The sequence below is a fragment of the Stegostoma tigrinum genome, chromosome 9 (genome assembly GCF_030684315.1).
Source record: "Stegostoma tigrinum isolate sSteTig4 chromosome 9, sSteTig4.hap1, whole genome shotgun sequence".
NCBI lineage: Eukaryota > Metazoa > Chordata > Chondrichthyes > Orectolobiformes > Stegostomatidae > Stegostoma > Stegostoma tigrinum.
The window spans coordinates 31,170,712-31,191,895 of NC_081362.1; the positions used below are offsets into that span (position 1 = coordinate 31,170,712).

Genomic DNA, 21,184 nt, shown 5'->3' on the forward strand with positions numbered 1-21,184 from the left:
CCAATGGTTCCTAAACGGACTTCTGAATAAACAGTCCTAGGTGGCACGCTGTCTATGTGGATGGCTCTGCTGCCTCACAGTGCCAGGGACCCAGGTTTGATTCAAGCCTTTTGTGCAAACTCCGCAGACAGAGTCACCATTCTACCCATGTTTGCATGGTTTTCCTCCATGTACTCCACTTCCTTCCCAATAACACTCAAAAAGCTTGACACCATCCAAGACAAAGCGTTCTGGTTGTTTAGATCCCTACCGTATTCACCTTCAATATTCACTCTCTTTGCCACCGATGAATACTGGTAGGAGACCTAAGTAAATGAGTAAAAGCTTGTGTAGAAATTTATAATGTATCTGAGCAATTTCTCTGACCAGGTTGTGGTTTCCACTCCCACAGCTCGAGTTGCCGTGGCACAAAGCAGTTCGCTCAATTTGTTTGCAAGTCGTGAGGCAGAGCTGGAACAGCGAGCAATGCTTCTAAAGAGACTGGCCTTTGCTATTTTTAGTAGTGAAGTGGATCAATACCAGAAGTATCTACCAGACATACAAGGTTGGTAACACCACTCGAATGTGTATTCAGACATCTTGCATAGAAGGTAGAGCAATTACAGTGGTTATCCCTGAGATATTTAGGTAACATCTGTCAACTTGGTAAAACATAAATTAGTTAAGGAATATCATGAAACCCTGCACACCAATACTCTTAAGTCATGTCCCCACTGATGATGATTAGTTTGAACCCAGGTTGCTCAGCAAGAGGCAGTGTCATGAAAGTGCCAGGAGTGCTAAATTGGTTGCTGCAATTAAGTGAGAGATAATAATTACATATGAGGCATCTGATGGCATTAACCCTCTGTGTGACAGCCCTCTGCAATGACAGGTTTTCAATGTTAACCCTCTGTCATAAGACCAAGAAGCATTGATTAGATAGGGGTCTGTACCCTGGTAGAGTACAGCTGATCATTAATTCCCTTTCGGCACCGAAGCCAGATTCTCTTGAGCCACCACGGTGCTGGCCTCCATACTCATCTCTGCCCAGACAGCCTTTGCCAATCAGAATGGCCCTTTGTTGCCATATGTTGGGAGAATTTCCCTGCTTCCCTCAAAGCATCTACGGAGACAAAACCAAAAATTGCTGGGAAAGCTCAGCAAGTCTGGAGAGAAATCAGCATTAATGTTTTAGGCAGAGCCACCCTTCCTCAGAACTTTCACTTCCCGTAGATACTGCCAGACTTGCTGAGCTTTTCCGATTCTGATTTACAGCATTTAAAGTTCTTTTGGTTTTTATATCTTCTCTGGGAAGACCCTGCTAAAGCATGGTGCCACTTTTTGCCTGGTCTCTGACCTCTCTAGGGATGGGTAAGAGTGATAAGCAGAAGTTGAATGATGTTCTTTGGTCACAGTGGGTGAAGTATTTTCTGTTTACTTTTTAATCATGGTACGTGTTGGAGTCTAGAATGTCAGCTGACCCTCCACCCCTAAGATTTGGCATTTTATCCTCACATGAATACGTAATGAGCAAGTCTCAAGAAACCAGAATTCAGCCTATGGCACAATTCTAAAGAGTTGCAGCCACACAGGACCTGAGGGTACATATATGTGTATCTTTAAAGTTGGCAAGGCATATTGAGAATGGTTAGTAAAGCACTCAGATTTTGATATTTATAAAACAGGCATTGGGTGTAAAAGCTGTAATTTATGAAACTCTGCGCAGATCACAACGAGAGTACTATGTCCAGTTCTAGTCACCACATTTTAAGAAGGATGCAGAGTAGCTTTAACAGAATGGTACAAGGGTTGAATTTCTTTTTTGCTGTATGGTTAAGTCATAGAAGTTGTTTGTCTTGGAGGTAAAGGGATTGAAGGAAATTTTGATAACGCTTTACAAGATTGTCAGGTTTAGTTAAGGTAGATGAAGAAAAATATTCTTACTAGTGCAAGGAAAGGGACAAAGTTTTGGACTGAAGATACAGGAGGCTTTGAGGAAGGATTTTTTAATGCAATGAGTAGCAATGACCTGGAACCCTCTGCCCACAAGTGTAGTGGTAGCAGAGACAGTGAGTGAATTCAAAAGAAAATTGGATAGGTGCTTAAGGAAGATAAGCCAGCAGACACCACCTCCTGCCCCCACCTTGATCATGACCCCACCCTTGTTCACCAAACCATCATCTCTCAGACCATTCATAGCCTCATCATCTAGGGTGACCTCCCACCCACAGCCTCCAACCTCATTGTTCCCCAACCCCGCACTCCACTACCTCCTTCCCAAAATCCACAAACCTGACTGCCCCACTCAACCCATTGTCTCTGCCTGCTCTTGCCCCGCTGAACTCATCTCCCCTTACTTTGACTCTGTCTTTCCCCCCCACCCAGCCCAGGAACTCCCGACCTATGTTCAGGACACTACCCATGCTGTCCACATCATCCAAGACTTTCATTTCCTCAGCCACATTGATGAGACCGAGCGCAGTCTCAGTGACCAATTCGCAGAGCACCTGTGGCTATACCCTATAATTAATTAACACCTTACTGTTGCTACCCATTTTAAGTCGCCCTCTCACTCCCTTGGTGGCATGTCCGTCCTGGGCCTCTTCCAGTGCCACAGTGCAGCGACATGCAAACTGGAGGAACAGCACCTCATATGCCACTTTGGGAACCTACAGCCCAATGGACTGAACATAAAATTCCCCAGTTTCAACATCTCCCTCCCAACCCCCCGAGCCTCGTCCTATGTCCAAACCTCCCTCTCATCCCTGCCTTTTTGACCTAACAGAACCTATCCGCCCCCCTTACCACTGACCAATTCCCACTCCCCCTATCTGTGTCCACCTATCACCAGCCCCCTATCTACCTCCTGTCCCAGTCCCAGTTCCACCCTACAATTTATTTGCCAGCTCCCTTTCCCCTCCCCAGCTCTGATGAAAGGTCTAGGCCCGAAATGTCGACTGTCCTGCTTCTCTGATGCTGTCTGATCTGCTGTATTCCTCCAACTCCAACCAGCAAGGCCACTTCATTGCTGGGGGGGATATATGATACAGTGAAAAGTTTTGTTTTGCAAGCAGTATATGCAGGTCGCACCATACAAAGTACATAATGGTAATAGAGCAGAATGAGGAAAACAATATTAACGCTGCACAAGACACACACACGGCGAGGTCAATATTAAATTTGAAGTTTGAGAGGTCCATTTGGAAGTCTAATAACAGTGAGTAAGAAGCTGTTCTTGAATCTGTTGGTGCATGCGTTTAAGCTTTTGTATCTTCTGCCTGACAGAAGAGATTGGAAGAAATTATAATTGCGGCGGAAGGTATCTTTAATTAATTTGGCAGTAGGAGGTTTAGATGGAGTCAGTGGATAGGAACATGGCTTGACTGGGTTGTGTTCACAACTCTTGTCGTCCTGGAAAAAGCAGTTGGACGTATCGAGGATGAACATGGATGCTGAACATGGATAGAATGTTTTCTATGGTGAATCCATAAGAATTGGTAAGAGTCTTTACCTACATGCCAAACTTCCTTAGCCCCCTGAGGAAGTGGAGGCTTTGTTGTGCTACCATTGATGTAGATGTGTGTGTCCCCCACCTTGGTCCCTGAAGCCAACGGCTAGCTGTTTCATTTTGCTGACATTGAGGGAGAGATTGTTATCTTTATATCACGCCAAGCTCTCTGTCTCATCAATGATTGAGATCCGGCCTACAACAATGGTATCGTCAGCAAAATTGAAGATGGAACTTGGATGAAATTTGGCCACCCAGTTGTAAGTGTATGTAGTAAGGGCTGAGTACACAGTACCAATGTTGAGGATTATTGTGGAGGAGTTGTTGTTGCCAGTTCTCATTGACTGCAGTCTGTGGGTCTGGAAGTTGAAGATCCAGTTACAGAGGGTGGAGCAGAAACCTAAGGCTCAGAGTTCGGAGATTAGTTTGGTCAGAAATATCGTATTGAAGGCGGGTCTGTAATAGAAGCTTGACATACATTGAACAAACTTGGTTTGTTTTCACTTGAAGGGGTGACGTGATAAATTAGTCATGGACGGAGTAGATAATTGGAGTCTTTCCCAGGGTAGAAATGTCAGTTAGTAGGAGCCATGGGTTTAAGGTAAAAGGGGATAAGTTTAAAGGAGATGTGACAGGGAAGCTTTTTGCAGAGGGTGTTAAGTGCCTAGAATGTGCTGTCGGAGGAGATGGTGGAAGTCAATACAACAGCAACATTTAAGACACATCTTGGTAAGATACGAATAGGCAGGGAATAGAGAGATACAGACCACAGAGGCAAAAGGTTTTTAGTTTAGAAAAGATTAACTCCGGAGTTAAACTGAAGAAAAGGTTTCCTTGCATCAATAAACATGCAATAAAATATATCTTACGAAATCCTTTCAACATGTACGATGTTTCAGACAAATACTAAGGGATGAGAGCCACAACCACATCAGCTCTCCAGTGGCGATACACTTCCCTTGGTACTTCAAGTCAAAACTTTAGTGTCCTCTCATCATTCCTCTCTGCCCAAGATTTTTCAGATAATGTTATCATAAGCAAGGCAAACCTCAGCAACTCTCTATTCCACAAACCTTTAAAAATTTCATCTATCTGTTTTTTCTTTCGTTTGAACAGAAACTAAACTCTGAAAAGCATCGTGTTTTGGTTCTTAGAACAAATCAGTTCTTCTTCCGTTACCACAGCGGTAGCTTCTTTGTTTTTCAATCAACAGCTATCCTTCTCTTTGAGATACTTTTGGAAGATTTTAAAATTTCACCCCAACTTGATGTTTTTTGTTTGAGTATCGCTATCATTTGGACATTTTAAAACAATTACGATGTGAATCTGTAAAGCATCTCCATTCTTGGGAAGACAGATTCAAATCACTGGTGCAATTTAAATTTGCTTCAGTAATAAGATATGTAGACGAACAAAGAAACCTACAGCACAGGAACAGGCCCTTCGGCCCTCCAAGCCTGCGCCGATCAAGATCTTCTGTCTAACCTGTCATCTATTTTCTAACAGTCTGTGTCCATTTGTTCCCTGCCCATCCATGTACCTGTCCAAATATACCTTAAAAAACGCTAACGTGTCTGCGTCTACACCTTCGCTGACAACGCGTTCCAGGCACCCACCACCATCTGTGTAAAGAACTTTCCACGCATATCTCCCTTAAACTTTCCTCCTCTCACTTTGAACTCATGACCCCTAGTAATTGAGTCCCCCACGCTGGGAAAAAGCTTTTTGCTATCCACCCTGTCTATACTCCTCATGATTTTGTAGACCTCAATCAGGTCCCCCCCTCAATCTCTGTCTTTCTAATGAAAATAATCCTAATCTATTCAACCTCTCTTCGTAGTTAGCACCCTCCATACCAGGCAACATCCTGGTGAACCTCCTCTGCACCCTCTCCAAAGCATCCACATCCTTTTGGTAATGTGGCGACCAGAACTGTACACAGTACTCCAAATGTGGCCGAACCAAAGTCCTATATAACTGCAACATGACCTGCCAACTCTTGTACTCAGTGCTCCGCCCAATGAAGGAAAGCATGCCATATGTCTTCTTGACCACCCTATAGACCTGCTTTGTCACCTTCAGGGAACAATGGACCTGAACACCCAGATCTCTCTGTTCATCAGTTTTCCCTAGGACTTTTCCATTTACTGTATAGTTCTCCCTTGAATTTGATCTTCCAAAATGCATCACTGCGCATTTGCCCGGATTGAACTCCATGTGCCATTTATCTGCCCAACTCTCCAGTCTATCTATATTCAGCTGTAATCTCTGACAGTCCCCTTCGCTATCTGCTACTCCACCAATCTTAGTGTCATCTGCAAACTTGCTGATCAGACCACCTACACCTTCCTCCAGATCATTTACATATATCACAAACAACAGTGGTCCCAGCACAGATCCCTGTGGAACACTCGGGTCTCTAATTTGAGAAACTCCCTTCTACTACTACCCTCTGTCTCCTGTTGCCCAGCCAGTTTTTTATCCATCTAGCTAGCACATGCTGGACCCCATGTGACTTCACTTTCTCCATCAGCCTGCCATGGGGAACTTTATCAAATGCCTTACTGAAGTCCATAATTTAAAAGTGGTCTCAGTAAGGGTGACAATGAAATCATCAATTGCTGTAAAAAGTCATCTGGTTTACTGAGGTCCATTAGGAAAATGTCATGCATATCCAGCCTGGCTTTATATCAAAACAAATTATCCTGTAGATTAATCATAATCAGTGCATGTAGATCATCATCTTAAAATTATCTTGCCAGCAAATGCCACTCATTAATTTATATTTTTCTTGATTGATCTTTGTACTTTTTGCCATTTCAGAACGCCTGGTGGAAAGTCTGCGTCTGCCACAAGTCCCCACACTCCATGCCCAGGTTTTCCTATTTTTCCGGGTATTGCTGTTACGGATGTCTCCACGCCATCTCACCTCACTATGGCCTACTATGATCACAGAACTGGTAAGCTGACCATAGAGTCATAGAGCTATACAGCACAGATACAGACCTTATGGTCCAACTCGTCCATGCAGACCAGATGTCCTAAATTAATCTGGTCCCATTTGCCAGCACATGGCCCATATCCCTGTAAACCCTTCCTATTCATATACCTATCCATATAGCTTTTAAATGTTATAACTGTACTAGCCTCCACCATTTCCTATGGCAGTTTATTCCGTACACACACCACCCTCTGAGTAAAAATGTTGTCCCTTTTAAATCTCTCCCGTCTCACCTTTAACCTATGCCGTCTAGTTTTTGACTTCCCTACCCTGTGATAAAGACCCTAGCTATTCCACTCTGTCCATGCCCTTCATGATTTTATAAACCTCTAGAGGTCACCCCTCAGCCTCCAACACTGCAGGGAAAGTAGCCCCAGCCTGTCCCTATAACTTGAACCCTCCAGTCCAGCAACATCCTTGTATATCTTTTCTGAACCCTTTCAAGTTAAACAGCATCTTTCCTTATAGCAGGGAGACCAGAATTGAACGCAGTATTCTTAACCAATGCCCTGTACAACCACAACATGACATCCCAACTTCTATACTCAGTACACTGACAAATAAAGGCAAGCATACCTGCTTTACTACCCTGTCTACCTGAAACTCCACTTTCAAGGAGCAATGAACGTGTACCCCCATATCTCTTTCTTCGGCAACTCACACCCCAGAACCTTACAATAAGTGCACACGTCCTGTCAGATTTGCCTTATTAAATTCAAAACCTCACATTTATCTAAATTAAATTCCATCAGCAACTTAATGGACTATGTGATCAAGGTCTCATTGTTCTCTGAGATAACCTCCTTCACTGTCCACTACGCCAGCAATTTTGGTATCATCCACAAAGTTACTATTCACATCCAAATTACAAGAAGCAGTGGACTCAGCACTGACCTCCGGTCCAAAAGCAACACTCCACAACCATCTTCTTTTTTCTACCTTCGAGCCAATTTGTATCCAAATGGCCAGCTCTTCCGAGATCCCATGTAATTTAACCTTGCTAACTTGCAGAGCCTTGTCAAACACCTTGATGAAGTCCATGTAGACAACATCTGCCTTCATCAGTCTTCTCAACAAACTCAATCAAGTTAGTGAGACTCGTTTTCCCATGCAAAAGCCATTTTGACGATCTTTAATCAGTCCTTGCCTTTTCAAATGCATGTGAAACACACTGCACCTCAGAATCCCCTCTGACAACTTACCCACCACTGATGTCAGGTTCACCAGTCCATAATTCAGTAGGGTTGTTGTAATGGGTGACTTTAACTTTCCTAATATTGATTGGAACCTCCTTTGAGCAGAAGATTTGAATGGAGCTGTTTTTGTAAGGTGTGTTCAGGAGGGTTTCCTAACGCAGTACGTTGACAGGCCGACGAGGGGAGAGGCCATTCTAGACTTGGTGCTCGGAAACGAGCCGGGGCAGGTATCAGATCTTGTGGTGGGAGAGCATTTTGGTGATAGTGACCATAACTGCCTCACATTCTACATAGCTATGGAGAAGGAGAGGATTAGGCAAAATGGGAGGATATTTAATTGGGGAAGAGGAAACTATGATGCGATTAGACATGAGTTAGGAAGCATGGACTGGGAGCAGTTGTTCCATGGTAAGGGAACTATAGACATGTGGAGACTGTTTAAGGAACAGTTGTTGGGAGTGATGAGTAAATATGTCCCTCTGAGACAGGCAAGAAGGGGTAAGATAAAGGAACCTTGGATGACGAGAGCGGTGGAGCTTCTTGTGAAAAGGAAGAAGGTAGCTTACATAAGGTGGAGGAAGCTAGGGTCAAGTTCAGCTAGAGAGGATTACATGCAGGCAAGGAAGGAGCTCAAAAATGGTCTGAGGAGAGCCAGGAGGGGGCACGAGAAAGGCTTGGCAGAAGGAATCCGGGAAAACACAAAGGCATTTTACACTTACGTGAGGAATAAGAGAATGATCAAAGAAAGAGTAGGGCCGATCAGGGATAGCATAGGGAACTTGTGTGTTGAGCCTGAGGAGGTAGGGGAAGCCCTAAATGAGTTTTTTGCTTCTGTCTTTACGAAAGAAACGAACTTTGTAGTGAATGAAACCTTTGAAGAGCAGGTGTGCATGCTGGAATGGATAGAGATAGAGGAAGCTGATGTGCTGAAAATTTTGTCAAACATTAAGATTGACAAGTCGCCAGGCCCGGACCAGATTTGTCCTCGGCTGCTTTGGGAAGCGAGAAATGCAATTGCTTCGCCACTTGCGAAGATCTTTGCATCCTCGCTCTCCACTGGAGTCGTACCTGAGGACTGGAGAGAGGCAAATGTAATTCCTCTCTTCAAGAAAGGAAATAGGGAAATCCCCGGCAATTATAGACCGGTAAGTCTCACGTCTGTCGTCTGCAAGGTGTTAGAAAGGATTCTGAGGGATAAGATTTATGACCATCTGGAAGAGCATGGCTTGATCAAATACAGTCAACACGGCTTTGTGAGGGATAGGTCATGCCTTACAAACCTTATCGAGTTTTTTGAGGATGTGACTAGAAAGGTTGATGAGGGTCGAGCTGTGGATGTGGTGTATATGGACTTCAGTAAGGCATTTGATAAGGTTCCCCATGGTAGGCTCATTCAGAAGGTCAGGAGGAATGGGATACAGGGGAACTTAGCTGCTTGGATACAGAATTGGCTGGCCAACAGAAGACAGCGAGTGGTAGTAGAAGGAAAATATTCTGCCTGGAAGTCAGTGGTGAGTGGAGTTCCACAGGGCTCTGTCCTTGGGCCTCTACTGTTTGTAATTTTTATTAATGACTTGGATGAGGGGATTGAAGGATGGGTCAGCAAGTTTGCAGACGACACAAAGGTCGGAGGTGTCGTTGACAGTGTAGAGGGCTGTTGTAGGCTGCAGCGGGACATTGACAGGATGCAGAGATGGGCTGAGAGGTGGCAGATGGAGTTCAACCTGGATAAATGCGAGGTGATGCATTTTGGAAGGTCGAATTTGAAAGCTGAGTACAGGATTAAGGATAGGATTCTTGGCAGCGTGGAGGAACAGAGGGATCTTGGTGTGCAGATACATAGATCCCTTAAAATGGCCACCCAAGTGGACAGGGTTGTTAAGAAAGCATATGGTGTTTTGACTTTCATTAACAGGGGCATTGAGTTTAAGAGTCGTGAGATCTTGTTGCAGCTCTATAAAGCTTTGGTTAGACCGCACTTGGAATACTGCGTCCAGTTCTGGGCGCCCTATTATAGGAAAGATGTGGATGCTTTGGAGAGGGTTCAGAGGAGGTTTACCAGGATGCTGCCTGGACTGGAGGGCTTATCTTATGAAGAGAGGTTGACTGAGCTCGGTCTCTTTTCATTGGAGAAAAGGAGGAGGAGAGGGGACCTAATTGAGGTATACAAGATAATGAGAGGCATAGATAGAGTTGATAGCCAGAGACTATTTCCCAGGGCAGAAATGGCTAGCACGAGGGGTCATAGTTTTAAGCTGGTTGGTGGAAAGTATAGAGGGGATGTCAGAGGCAGGTTCTTTACGCAGAGAGTTGTGAGAGCATGGAATGCGTTGCCAGCAGCAGTTGTGGAAGCAAGGTCATTTAAGAGACTGCTGGACATGTATATGGTCACAGAAATTTGAGGGTGCATACATGAGGATCAATGGTCGGTACAACATTGTGGGCTGAAGGGCCTGTTCTGTGCTGTACCGTTCTATGTTCTATAATTTGCCATTATAATTTGCCATCACTCCATTTATGCATTAATCTCGCCAAATATAAATTCAAGTGAATCAAGTATCCTTTTTGCAACAGAAATACATCCTGATTTAGAACTAAGAGTGGTAGGTTCATTTTCGGAGACCCTCACGGACTTGATGCAATGACAAGACACTGACTTGTTTAGAAAAACTCAAATCCTTTATTACAAAGCAAGTACAAGCTGTGGAGGATCACTGTACTCAACCTGGCACAGAATGCAGAGTCTCGTAAGCGATTCTCCCTGAGCAGCGGACAGTCCCCGCTTTTTATACCTTATCGAGTGCATTATACATAAAACAATTTTACATTTCACAATGGCTTGATACATGAAACAATCACTGCATAGGACAATGACATGATACAAAAACAATTGCAACATTTTAGACATAAAGAGAGCAGGATACAGTATTGATCGTTCATGAATTGGCTGCTAATGGTAGTAGGCGATTTCAAGTTGCCGAAGTGACAATGAATTTCAAGCCGCCGGAGTGCCTGGCTTGAATAAAAGTCAGTGTCTGGCCCCGTTAGCAGAAACAGAAGTTACGTTCTTTACAGGATCTCAGAAGTCTCACACCTTTACAAATGCTGCCCACCAGTCTTATTTGAGACAGTTTCCACATAACCCTGTGCAGGAAGATAAAGACTTAGAAAGTTTATACCTAATTCTATTCTGGCAGGAAGCTTATGGCAGTGTCTTTCTACCTGTGTGTAGGAAGATAAGGATTTACAAAGTTTTACACCTAATTCTGTTCGGACAGGAGGTTTTAAGGCAGTGTCTGCGTACCTCTGTGTAAGCAGATAAAGACCATTAATTTACAGAGGATATAGAAATTAATGGGATGTTGTAGGATGTTATGGAGTAGCAGATAGTGAAGGGGACTGTCAGAGATTACGGCAGATAGATCGGAGAGTTGGCAGATAAATGGCAGACGGAGCAAATGCGAGGTGATGCATTTTGAAAGATATAATTCAAGAGCGAACTATACAATAAATGAAAAAGTCCTGGGGAAAATTGACGTTCAGAGAGATCTGGGTGTTCAGGTCCATTGTTCCCTGAAGGTGGCAACGCAGGTCAATAGAGTGGTCAAGAAGGCATACGGCATACTTTCCTTCATCGGACGGGGTCTTGTTGTATTATATCATGATATTATATCATGTTGCAGTTGTATAAGACTTTGGTTCAGCCACATTTAGAATACTGCGTACAGTTCTGGTCGCCACGTTACCAAAAGGATGTGGATACTTTGGAGAGGGTGCAGAGGAGGTTCACCAGGATGTTGCCTGGTATGGAGGGCAATAGCTATGAAGAAAGGTTGAGTAGATTAGGATTATTTTCATCAGAAAGTCGGAGATTAAAGGGGGGACCTGATTGAGGCCTGCAAAATCATGAGGGGTATAGACAGGGTGGATAGCAAGATGCTTTTTCCCAGAGTGGGGAACTCAATTACTAGGGGTCATGAGTTCAAAGTGAGAGGAGGAAAGTTTAGGGGAGATATGCGTGGAAAGTTCTTTACTCAGGGTGGTGGGTGCCTGGAACGCGTTGCCAGTGCAAATGGTAGAGGCAGACACGATCGTGTCTTTTAAGATGTATGTGGACAAGTACATGGATGGGCAGGGAACAAAGCGATACAGACCCTTAGAAAATAGATGACAGGTTTAGACAGAGGATCTCAATCGGTGCAGGCTTGGAGGGCCGAAGGGCTTGTTCCTGTGCTGTAATTTTCTTTGTTCTTTGATCTTTGTTATCCCAATAATATCTCAAGAGGAGCTGCAGATGCCATAAAATAGAAGCTACTCGAAAACAGAAATTACTGGAAAAACTCAGCAGGAGTGGCAGCATTTGTGGAAAGCTAGCAAAGTTAACTTATCAGGCCGAGTGGCCCTTCTTCAGAACTGATTTTAATGAGGAAATGTGTGATAAATATGCTGATGGTGATGTGGCAGAGAGAGGAGGATTAAATGGAGATGACACTAAGCTGGGAGGCAGTGTATGCTGAGAGGAGGATACTTAGAGGCTGCAGGGTGACTTGGACAGGCTGGCTGAATGGGCAAAACTTGGCAAATGCAATACAATATGGACAAATGTGAGGTTATCCACTTTGATGGCAAAAACAGGATGGCAAATTATTATCTGAATGGTGGCAGTTTAGAAAAAGGCGAGATGCAATGAGAACAGTTGCTGAAGATTGGCATGTATGTGCAACAGGCAGTGAGGAGATCACGCTGGTCTTCATCATAGACTCCCTTCAGTGTGGAAACAGGCCAATCAGCCCAACAAGTCCACATCACCCCTCCAGACAGCACCCCACCCAGACACATCCCCCTACCTTTTCCCTGTAATCTGACATTTCCCATGGATAATCCACCTAATTTACGCACCTCTGGACATTACGGGTGATTTAGCACAGCCAGTCCACCCAACCTGCATATATTTGGATTGTTAGGGGGAAACCGGAGCACCTGGCAAAAATCCACAGAGACATGAGGAGAATGTGCAAACTCCACATAGGCATTCATCTGAGGGTGGAATCAAACCCTGGCACTGTAGGATCTCTGGAGAGAATTTGAATATAGGAGTAAAAATGTCTTGCTGCAGTTATATAGCACCTTGGTAAGGCCACGCCTTGTGTATTGTGTGCAGTTTTGGTCTCTTAGCATGCGGAAGGAGATCCTTGCTATTGAGGGGGTCCAGCAAAGATTCATCAGACTAATTCTTGGGATGGCAAGACTGACATATGAAGAAAGACTGGATCGACTGGGCTTGTACTCAGTAGAATTTGGAATGAGAGGAGATCCAATAGTAACATAAATTCCTGATGGGACCGGACAGCCTAGATGTGGGAAGAATGTTCCCAGTGTTGGGGAATTCTAGAACCAGGGGCCATAGTCTAAGAATAAAGGATAAATCATTCAAAGAACAAAGAAAATTGCAGCACAGGAACAGGCCTTTTGGCCCTCCAGGCCTGTGCCGATCCAGATCATCTATCTAAACCTGTCGCCTATTTTCCAACGACCTATATCCCTCTGCTCCCTGCCCATTCACGTATCTGTCTAGATACATCTTAAATGATGCTATCATGCCTGCCTGTACCATCTCCGCTGATAACGCATTCCAGGCACTCACCACCCTCTGCGTAAAGAACTTTCCATGTATATCTCGCTTAAACTTTCCCCCCTCGTCTTGAAATCGTGACCCCAAATAATTGAGTCCCCCACTCTGTGGGTGGGGGGGAACATGGGGGGAAGCTTCTTGACTATACCTGTCATGATTTTGTAGACCTCAATCATGTCCCCCTCAACCTCCATCTTTCTAATGTAAATAATTCTAATTTACTCAATCTCTCTTCATAGCTAGCACCGTCCATACCAGGCAACATCCTGGTGAACCTCCTCTGCACCCTGTCCAAAGTATCTACATCCTTTTGGTAATGTGGCGACCAAAACAGTACGCACTATTCCAAATGTGGTCGAATCAAAGTTCTATAGAACTGTAATAACCTGCCAACTCTTGCGCTCAATACCCCATCTGATGAATGAAAGCATGCCGTATGCCTACTTGACCACTCTATCGACCTGCGTTGCCACCTTCAGGGTACGATGGACCCAAACACCCAGATCTCTCTATGCATCAATTTTTACCACATAGTTCGCTCTTGAATTGGATCTTCCAAAAATGCATCAGCTCTCATTTGCCTGGATTGAACTCCATCTGCCATTTCTCCACCCATCTCTCCAATCTAACTGAATTCTGCTGCATTCTCCGATAGTCCCCTTCACTATTTGCTACTCCACCAATCTTTAGCGTCATCCGCAAAATTGTTAATCATACCATCTATACCTTCCTCCAAATTATTTATGTATAATCACAAACAACAGTGGCCTCAACACGGATCCCTGTGGAACACCACTGGTCACCGTTTTCCATTTTGAGAAACTCCCTTCCACTACAACTCTTTGTCTCCAATTGTCCAGCCAGTTCCCTCTCCATCTAGCTGGATTAGCCCTGGACGCCATGCAACTTCACTTTCTCCATCCGCCTACCACGAGGAACCTTATCAAATGCCTTACTGAAGTCCATGTGTATGACTTCTACAGCCCTTCCCTCATCTATCAACTTTGTCACTTCTTCAAAGAATTCTTTGAAGTTGGTAAGACATGACCATCCCTGCGCAAAACCATGCTGCCTGTTACTAATAAGCCCATTTTCTTCAAAATGTAAATAGATCCTATCCCTTAGTATATTGTCTAGCAGCTTCCTCACCACTGACGTCAGGCTCACTGGTCTATAATTACTTAGATTAGACCAGTAATCCAAGTCTGGTTTTAAACAACGCCAGACTTAAACAAGTCTTAAACAAGGGGACAACATTAGTAATTCTCCAGACCTCCGGGACCTCACCCGTGCTCAAGGATGCTGCAAAGATATCTGTTAAGGCGCCAGCTATTTCCTCTCTCGCTTCCCTCATAAACCTGGGATAGATCCCATCCGGACCTGGGGACTTGTCCACCCTAATGCTTTTTAGCATACCCAACATTCACCCCCACCCCCCACCTCCTTATGCTGACTTAAGTGATCAAACATCTATCCCTAACCTCAACATCCGTCATGTCCCTCTCCTCGGTGCAAAAATACCCACATTCTGTCCACAAAATGACCCTAAGCATCTTGTTATCTTCCACTTCAACACAACACTGTTCCCTGCCCAACATCAAGCTTCACACTCATTGAGAATCACACTCATTTTCTCTGACTCCTCGCATAACTTCCCTCCTTTGTCCTTGAGTGGGCCAACCTTTTCTCTAGTTGCCCTCTTGCTCCTTATGCATGAATAAAAGGCTTTGGGATTTTCCTTAACCCTATTTTCTCAAGATATTTCCTGACCCCTTTTAGCCCTCTTATTTCCTCGTTTCAGATTGGTCCTACTTTCCCGATATTCTTAAAGCTTCGTCTGTTTTCAGTCGCCTAGACCTTATGTACGCTTCCTTTTTCCTCTTTGCTCGACTCACAATTTCACCTGTCTTCCATGGTTCCCTAATCTTGCCCTTTCTATCCCTCATTTTCACAGGAACATGTCTGTCCTGCACTCTAATCAACCTCTCTTTAAAAGCCTCCCACATATCAAATGTGGACTTAACCTCAAACAGCTACTCCCAATCCACATTCCCCAGCTCCTGCCAAAGTTTGCTATAGTTGGCCTTTCCCCAATTCAGTACTGTTCCTTTAGGATCACTCTCATCTTTGTCCATCAGTATTCTAAAACTTATGGAATTGTGATCACTATTCCCAAAGTAACCCTCTACTGAAACTTCAACCACCTGGCCGGGCTCATTCCCCAACAGGTCCAGTGTGACCCCTTCCCAAGTTGGACTATTTACATACTGCTCTAGAAAACCCTCTTGGATGCTCCTTACACATACTGCTCCATTTAAACCACTAACATTCAGGACTGAGATGAAGAAAAATTTCTTCAGAGTCATGAACCTGTGGAATTGGGGCCAGCTCATTAGATATTTTCAAGAGGAGGCTGGACGTGGCCTATGTGGCTAAAGGAATCAACGGGTGTGAAGAAAAAGTGCAAGTGGGATACTGAAATGGCATGATAGCCATGATCATATTGAATGGTAGTGCTAGCTTAAAGGGTCAAATGGCCAACTCCTCCACCTATTTTCTATGTGGACCAGGGAAAGAGAAAAACAGTTGGGCAAACAAAGTAATGGGCAAAGGTCAGCCTGTGAAATTCAATAGCTGCTAATGGTGACTATTACTGGCTGACAATGGGCTGTGTGTGGTTGTTGTCCATGTGATGACAGGGTCCAGTGAATGGAGGTAGAGGTGAGGACATGGGAGAAGGGTTCAGGCCCTAAAATTATTGAACTCAATATTGAGTACAGAAGGCTGCAGGGTCTCCAAGTGGAAAATGAGATACTATTCTTCCAACTTACTCTAGGCTTCACTGGAGCACTGCAGGAAGCTTGATGTTGGGCAGGGAACAGTGTTGTGTTGAAGTGGAAGATAACAAGATGCTTAGGGTCATTTTGTGGACAGAATGTGGGTATTTTTGCAAAGTGGTCGCCCAGTCTGCGTTTTGCCATGCCAACCTAGAATAGACCACATTGTGAACAGCGGATACAGCGGAGGAGATTGAGTGAAATGCAGTCCTCCACACTGGGGCAATGAAATGCAAACTCCACCGATGCTACCAAACCTGCTGTGCTTTTCCAGTAATTTCTGTTTTTGTTTCTGATTTAGAATGAGAAAGCCATTCCTTCATTGTTTATTATTAGGGAACTCCCTAATAATAATGTAGATGTACCTATGCCAGGTGGAGTGCAGCGGTTCAAGAGGGCAACTCACCATCGACTTCTCAGCAGCAATTAGGAACGCTCAACAAATGCTGACATGGCCAGTGATGCCAAAATACATGAAAGAAAAGAAAAAGTGGTTTGAATTAACCCAGCACGTGTTAGACTCTCGATGTTGCAATGTTTTAATGGTCACACAAATGGCTTGATTTATTACCTGATTGCGTTTTTTCCCTTGTACTTCATCTCATCTCCTTTAACAGCATTTTCCAAACACACAATCTGTACCACCTAGAATAACAAGGACAGGAGGTACATGGAATCACCACCATCAGCAAGTTCTCCTCCAAGCCCCACACCATCCTAACAGCACTGTGGGCATATCTTCTTCCCTCCACCTCTCACTGAACTGCAGCAGTTTGGGAAGGTAATTCATCCCACCTTTCAAGAGCAAATGGAGATTTTCAGAAACTGCCTTGAATTACTCAAGAACCCATTAACAAAATCTTAGAATTTAAACTGATGTTTTATTCGTTACATCTCCAGATAAAGTAGAAGCTTAACTGTTGGAAATGAGACATTTACCTCTGAAAATTTTGGATATGTGGCAGTGTCATAAGCGCAACAGATAATATTTCTCAATAGTAACCAGAGATCAGGCTAATGTTCTAGGTACATAGGTTCAAATATAGTTGTGCAAGTTATGGAGTTTAAATTCAATTAATTAATTAAACCTTGTATTGAAACCTCGTCTCTCTAAAGTTGACCATAAAACAGCCATCAGTTGTCAAAATCTAATTCACTTACATCCTTGAGAGAAAGAAACCTGTTATCCTGCCCAGTCTGACCCATATGTGACTATAGTTCCACAATAATGCGATTGACTCTTAACTGTTTTGTGAAATGGCATTCTCAAAATTAAAGGGCAATTTAGAAATGAACAAGATATGTTAACCTTAAGTCTCATAACTTAGATATCTTCACATCATACAAATGAGCTATAAATGAATGACTCTGCTCTGACTTCACTGTGCATGTTTTCAATTTTTGTCCTCAACTATTTTTGCATAATTGGCAAGGGGAAACTATTTGCACGTTTGGAAGAGAACTGCTTTTTCGACTGTGCTCATCCAATATTGCATTACTAGTCCTCATGTCCTTGTCAAGAGGGATTTTTGCTGCATTTTACCTACTGACAAACATGTCAGTAATAACTAATCAAGAATTTCTTCCCCTATGAATACCTGTCATGGATGTATTGGCAGCATTGCTAAGTTGATTATCAGTGCGCTTGGCTGCATCACAAATGTGCCTTCAATGCCCAGCAAGCCTTTGACTGGGAACTTGAGACTAGAGCTTCTGGCTCAGATGTGTGTGAGGATAGTGTTATCTACTCAGCATATGACCTCATTTTGGAGGACAGCAATGTGTTTTATTTAATAGATTTTAAATAATTACATTGACCACCTTCTTCTCAAATCCTGAAGGTGCAAGTATTTTTGCTGATTGAGCAGGAACTGACAGCAGATGAAGACATTTCAAGGTAAAGGGTTTCTACAGATAATCTTAGTGATGTAACTGCATTTTCCCAAAACTAAGGTCTTAGCCTCTGTTGTTGGAAAAAAATGTTCTGGTTCTTCATTCCATAATGACAGAAAGAAAACATGGACTGAGTTAGTTGAGTTGTTCTCATTTAGTGAATAGGTGCATGACTCCACTTCAAAAGATGATGCAAAAGCACCTTGCTCAAGACTGACGTGAACAACTATATTAGCTTCAGCTTTCAACCTTTATGCAGTGATCCTTTTGGAATTGCTCTGCCTGGCTTTTAAACTCTGGTATCTCAAGTTATAACCTCAGCCACCCCAAGTTGCAATAGCTTCTCTCTTACTGTGGCATCTCTGGGTGAAATTTAGTCTTTATTGACAATTACTGCTAAATTAATGAGTTCAAAATCTGAATTGCTCATCAGAACCTTAGACAAACTCTTAAGTTTCTCACAGGCAAATCTTACCACTTCAATTTGTTAATCCTTACTAAATTTGACTGAAGTGCCCATAGTATTAACAAGAATTTTTAAAAAAATTAATCAAACTTGAGCTGCACATGATTCAATCCCACACTATGCCTTGCTTTCATTTTGTCATCTCTAACTACATTTGGACTGGATTTACACATAATGGTCCCAGTGTCACCATGTACTTCAATAATATTTTTTCCAAATTTTGAAGCCCTAACTTTTTTGAGAAATGAAGGATAAAATTAAAAAAGCAAGTTTTATTTGATTATTATTAATATATTATTAGTAATTATTATATTACTTTAAGTATTATCTTCTGGATTATTTTGGAACAAGCTGTGTGTTTAAAAAAAACTTCGAATTTGTTTCATGTTGTTTCAGTAGCATCATAAGTGATTTTGTAGGAGCATTGTTACTCCTTAATTACTGAAGATTGATTGTTTTTTTAAATAGAAAAGCTATATCATAGGGCCTTATCCTTCCTGTATTTCTGAAGTTCATGTACCCAAACATGGTTCTTTTCATCTCGGACCTGAACCATATCTAAGCCAAATGATGGCAACTGCTAGTCCACATTGAAAGTGCTGGCATAATCTGTACTTGGTTTCCAATGGACATGTATTACACAGTTTCCATTCATTGGCACTATATTGGCAATCTTGGTATACCACAAAACTGACTACTGGAAGAATTTAAAGTTATGACTGTACTTGTTAAACATATTTATGAGATTGGAGTTATAGCTTGCGTTGAGTACAGTAGATGGGTGCCTAGGAAAGTTCTAAGCACACACTGTATAGAAATGTTGTATTCTCCAGTGCTGACATGCTCATTTTTCCAAAAAACTCTTAAAGTGTACCACTGAACGTATAGGTCAGCACATTTTTGAAACTTTACTTACAATATTTTACCGTTGTTAACCCACTTATTAATTTCAGAACTGCTGGTCCATCAGTATCAGGCTTGGAAACTACCTACACAGGAGGTAGTGGGGTCTCCACATCCTACAACAATCAGCGATGGCTTGGCCTCTACCTATCCGCGTGCAAATTCTTGGATTTGGCTTTGAACCTGCCCTCTGAAGATCTTCCCCAGTTTCAGATGTAAGTAGGGAAGATATTATTGTTTCATTCAAACATTGCAGCAAATCTGAAGTTGCTACTGCTATTGTGATTGTTTCTCAGTAATATTTTTCAGGGTAAGGACAGAAGAGTAAGGCATAATTGAAGGATTTAAGTGCAAGACTTTATTCTCTGAACTGTAACCAGTACTTCTGCAGACATCTGTTATAGCTAATGTCATCTATGTATGTAGGCATTTAGGAAATCCATAAACTGAGGCATTTATAAAAAGGGAAGTCAATTTGGAGTGAAACTGTTGAAAGTTTTGAGTTGAACTAATTAGGGTTGATAAGTGAATACAAGTGGAAGTAACTATTTAGATTTTCAAAATAAAATCTAATAAGCATCTGCAAGTAGACTATTGCAGAAGATTAGGGATTGAGTTTACAATAAATTCATATTACAGTCTGTGACAACTAACTAATCCCATGTGCCTGTTCATGGTCCATATCCCTCTATTCCCTACCTGTTCACAGTGGGGGACTCAATTAGTAGGGGTCATGAGTTCAAAGTGAGAGGAGGAAAGTTTATGGGCGATGTGCGTGGAAAGTTCTTTACGCAGAGGGTGGTGGGTGCCTGGAATGCGTTGCCAGCAGAGGTGGTAGACGCAGACACGATAGTGTCTTTTAAGATGTATCTGGACAGGTACATGGATGGGCAGGGAGCAAAGGGATACAGACTCTTAGAAAATAGATGACAGGCTTAGACTGAGGATCTGAATCAGCGCAGGCTTGGAGGGCCAAAGGGCCTGTTCCTGTGCTGTAATTTTCTTTGTTCTTTGTTCTCTTTGTGTCTGTCTAAATGCCTATCAGACTTTGCTATCAAATCTGGGGGTCTACTACCTCCCTTGGAGCGAGTTCCAGGTATCTATTACGCTCTGTGTGCGTTTAAAAAAAGAGTTCCTCCCACATCTCCTTTAAACCTGTCTTGTCTCAGCTTAAACCTACACCACAGATTATATGACATTTCCACCCTGGGAAAGAGATTCTGACTCTCCACCCTATCCACGTTTGTCATAATTTTACATATTTATATCAGGTTGCCCTTCAGTCTGCGATGCACTAGCAAAAACAATTCAAGTTTGACCTCTCCTTGTACCTAATACACTCCAGTATAGTCAACATCCTGGTAAACCTCTTTCGGCACCTTTGTCAAAGCCTTCACATCCTTTCTATAAGGTGGCAAACAGAACTGTGCATAGTACCTGAAATATGGTTTACACTAGCAACATGACTTGCCAGCTTTTATACTCAGTGCACTAACCAATGAAGGCAAGCATGTTGTATGGCTTCATCCACTTTATTTCCCCTTTTCATAAGAACATTAGAAATATGAGCAGGAATAGGCCATCTGGCTCCTTAAGCCTGCTCCATCATTCAATAAGATCTTTTTGTGGACTCAGCTCCACTTACCTGTCAGCTCTCCATAACTCTTAATTGCTTTACTGTTCAAAAATTTACCTATACTTGCCTTAAAGCATTCCATAAGGTAGCATCAACTGCTTCACTGGGCAGGGAATTCCAGATTATTAAC

At 42.9% G+C, this 21,184-nt stretch overlaps 1 protein-coding gene across 6 annotated transcripts in view; it reads left to right on the forward strand.

Moving 5' to 3' along the window:
• Window positions 1-21,184, forward strand: part of dop1a (DOP1 leucine zipper like protein A) — a 626,666-nt gene that overhangs the window by 576,028 nt on the left and 29,454 nt on the right. For all 6 annotated transcript variants that reach the window (XM_059648463.1, XM_059648464.1, XM_059648466.1 and 3 more), the window contains 4 exons: window positions 392-544; window positions 6,314-6,450; window positions 17,998-18,053; window positions 19,469-19,633. In XM_059648463.1, coding sequence (XP_059504446.1) covers window positions 392-544; window positions 6,314-6,450; window positions 17,998-18,053; window positions 19,469-19,633 — 511 coding nt within the window. The remainder of the gene's footprint in view (window positions 1-391; window positions 545-6,313; window positions 6,451-17,997; window positions 18,054-19,468; window positions 19,634-21,184) is intronic.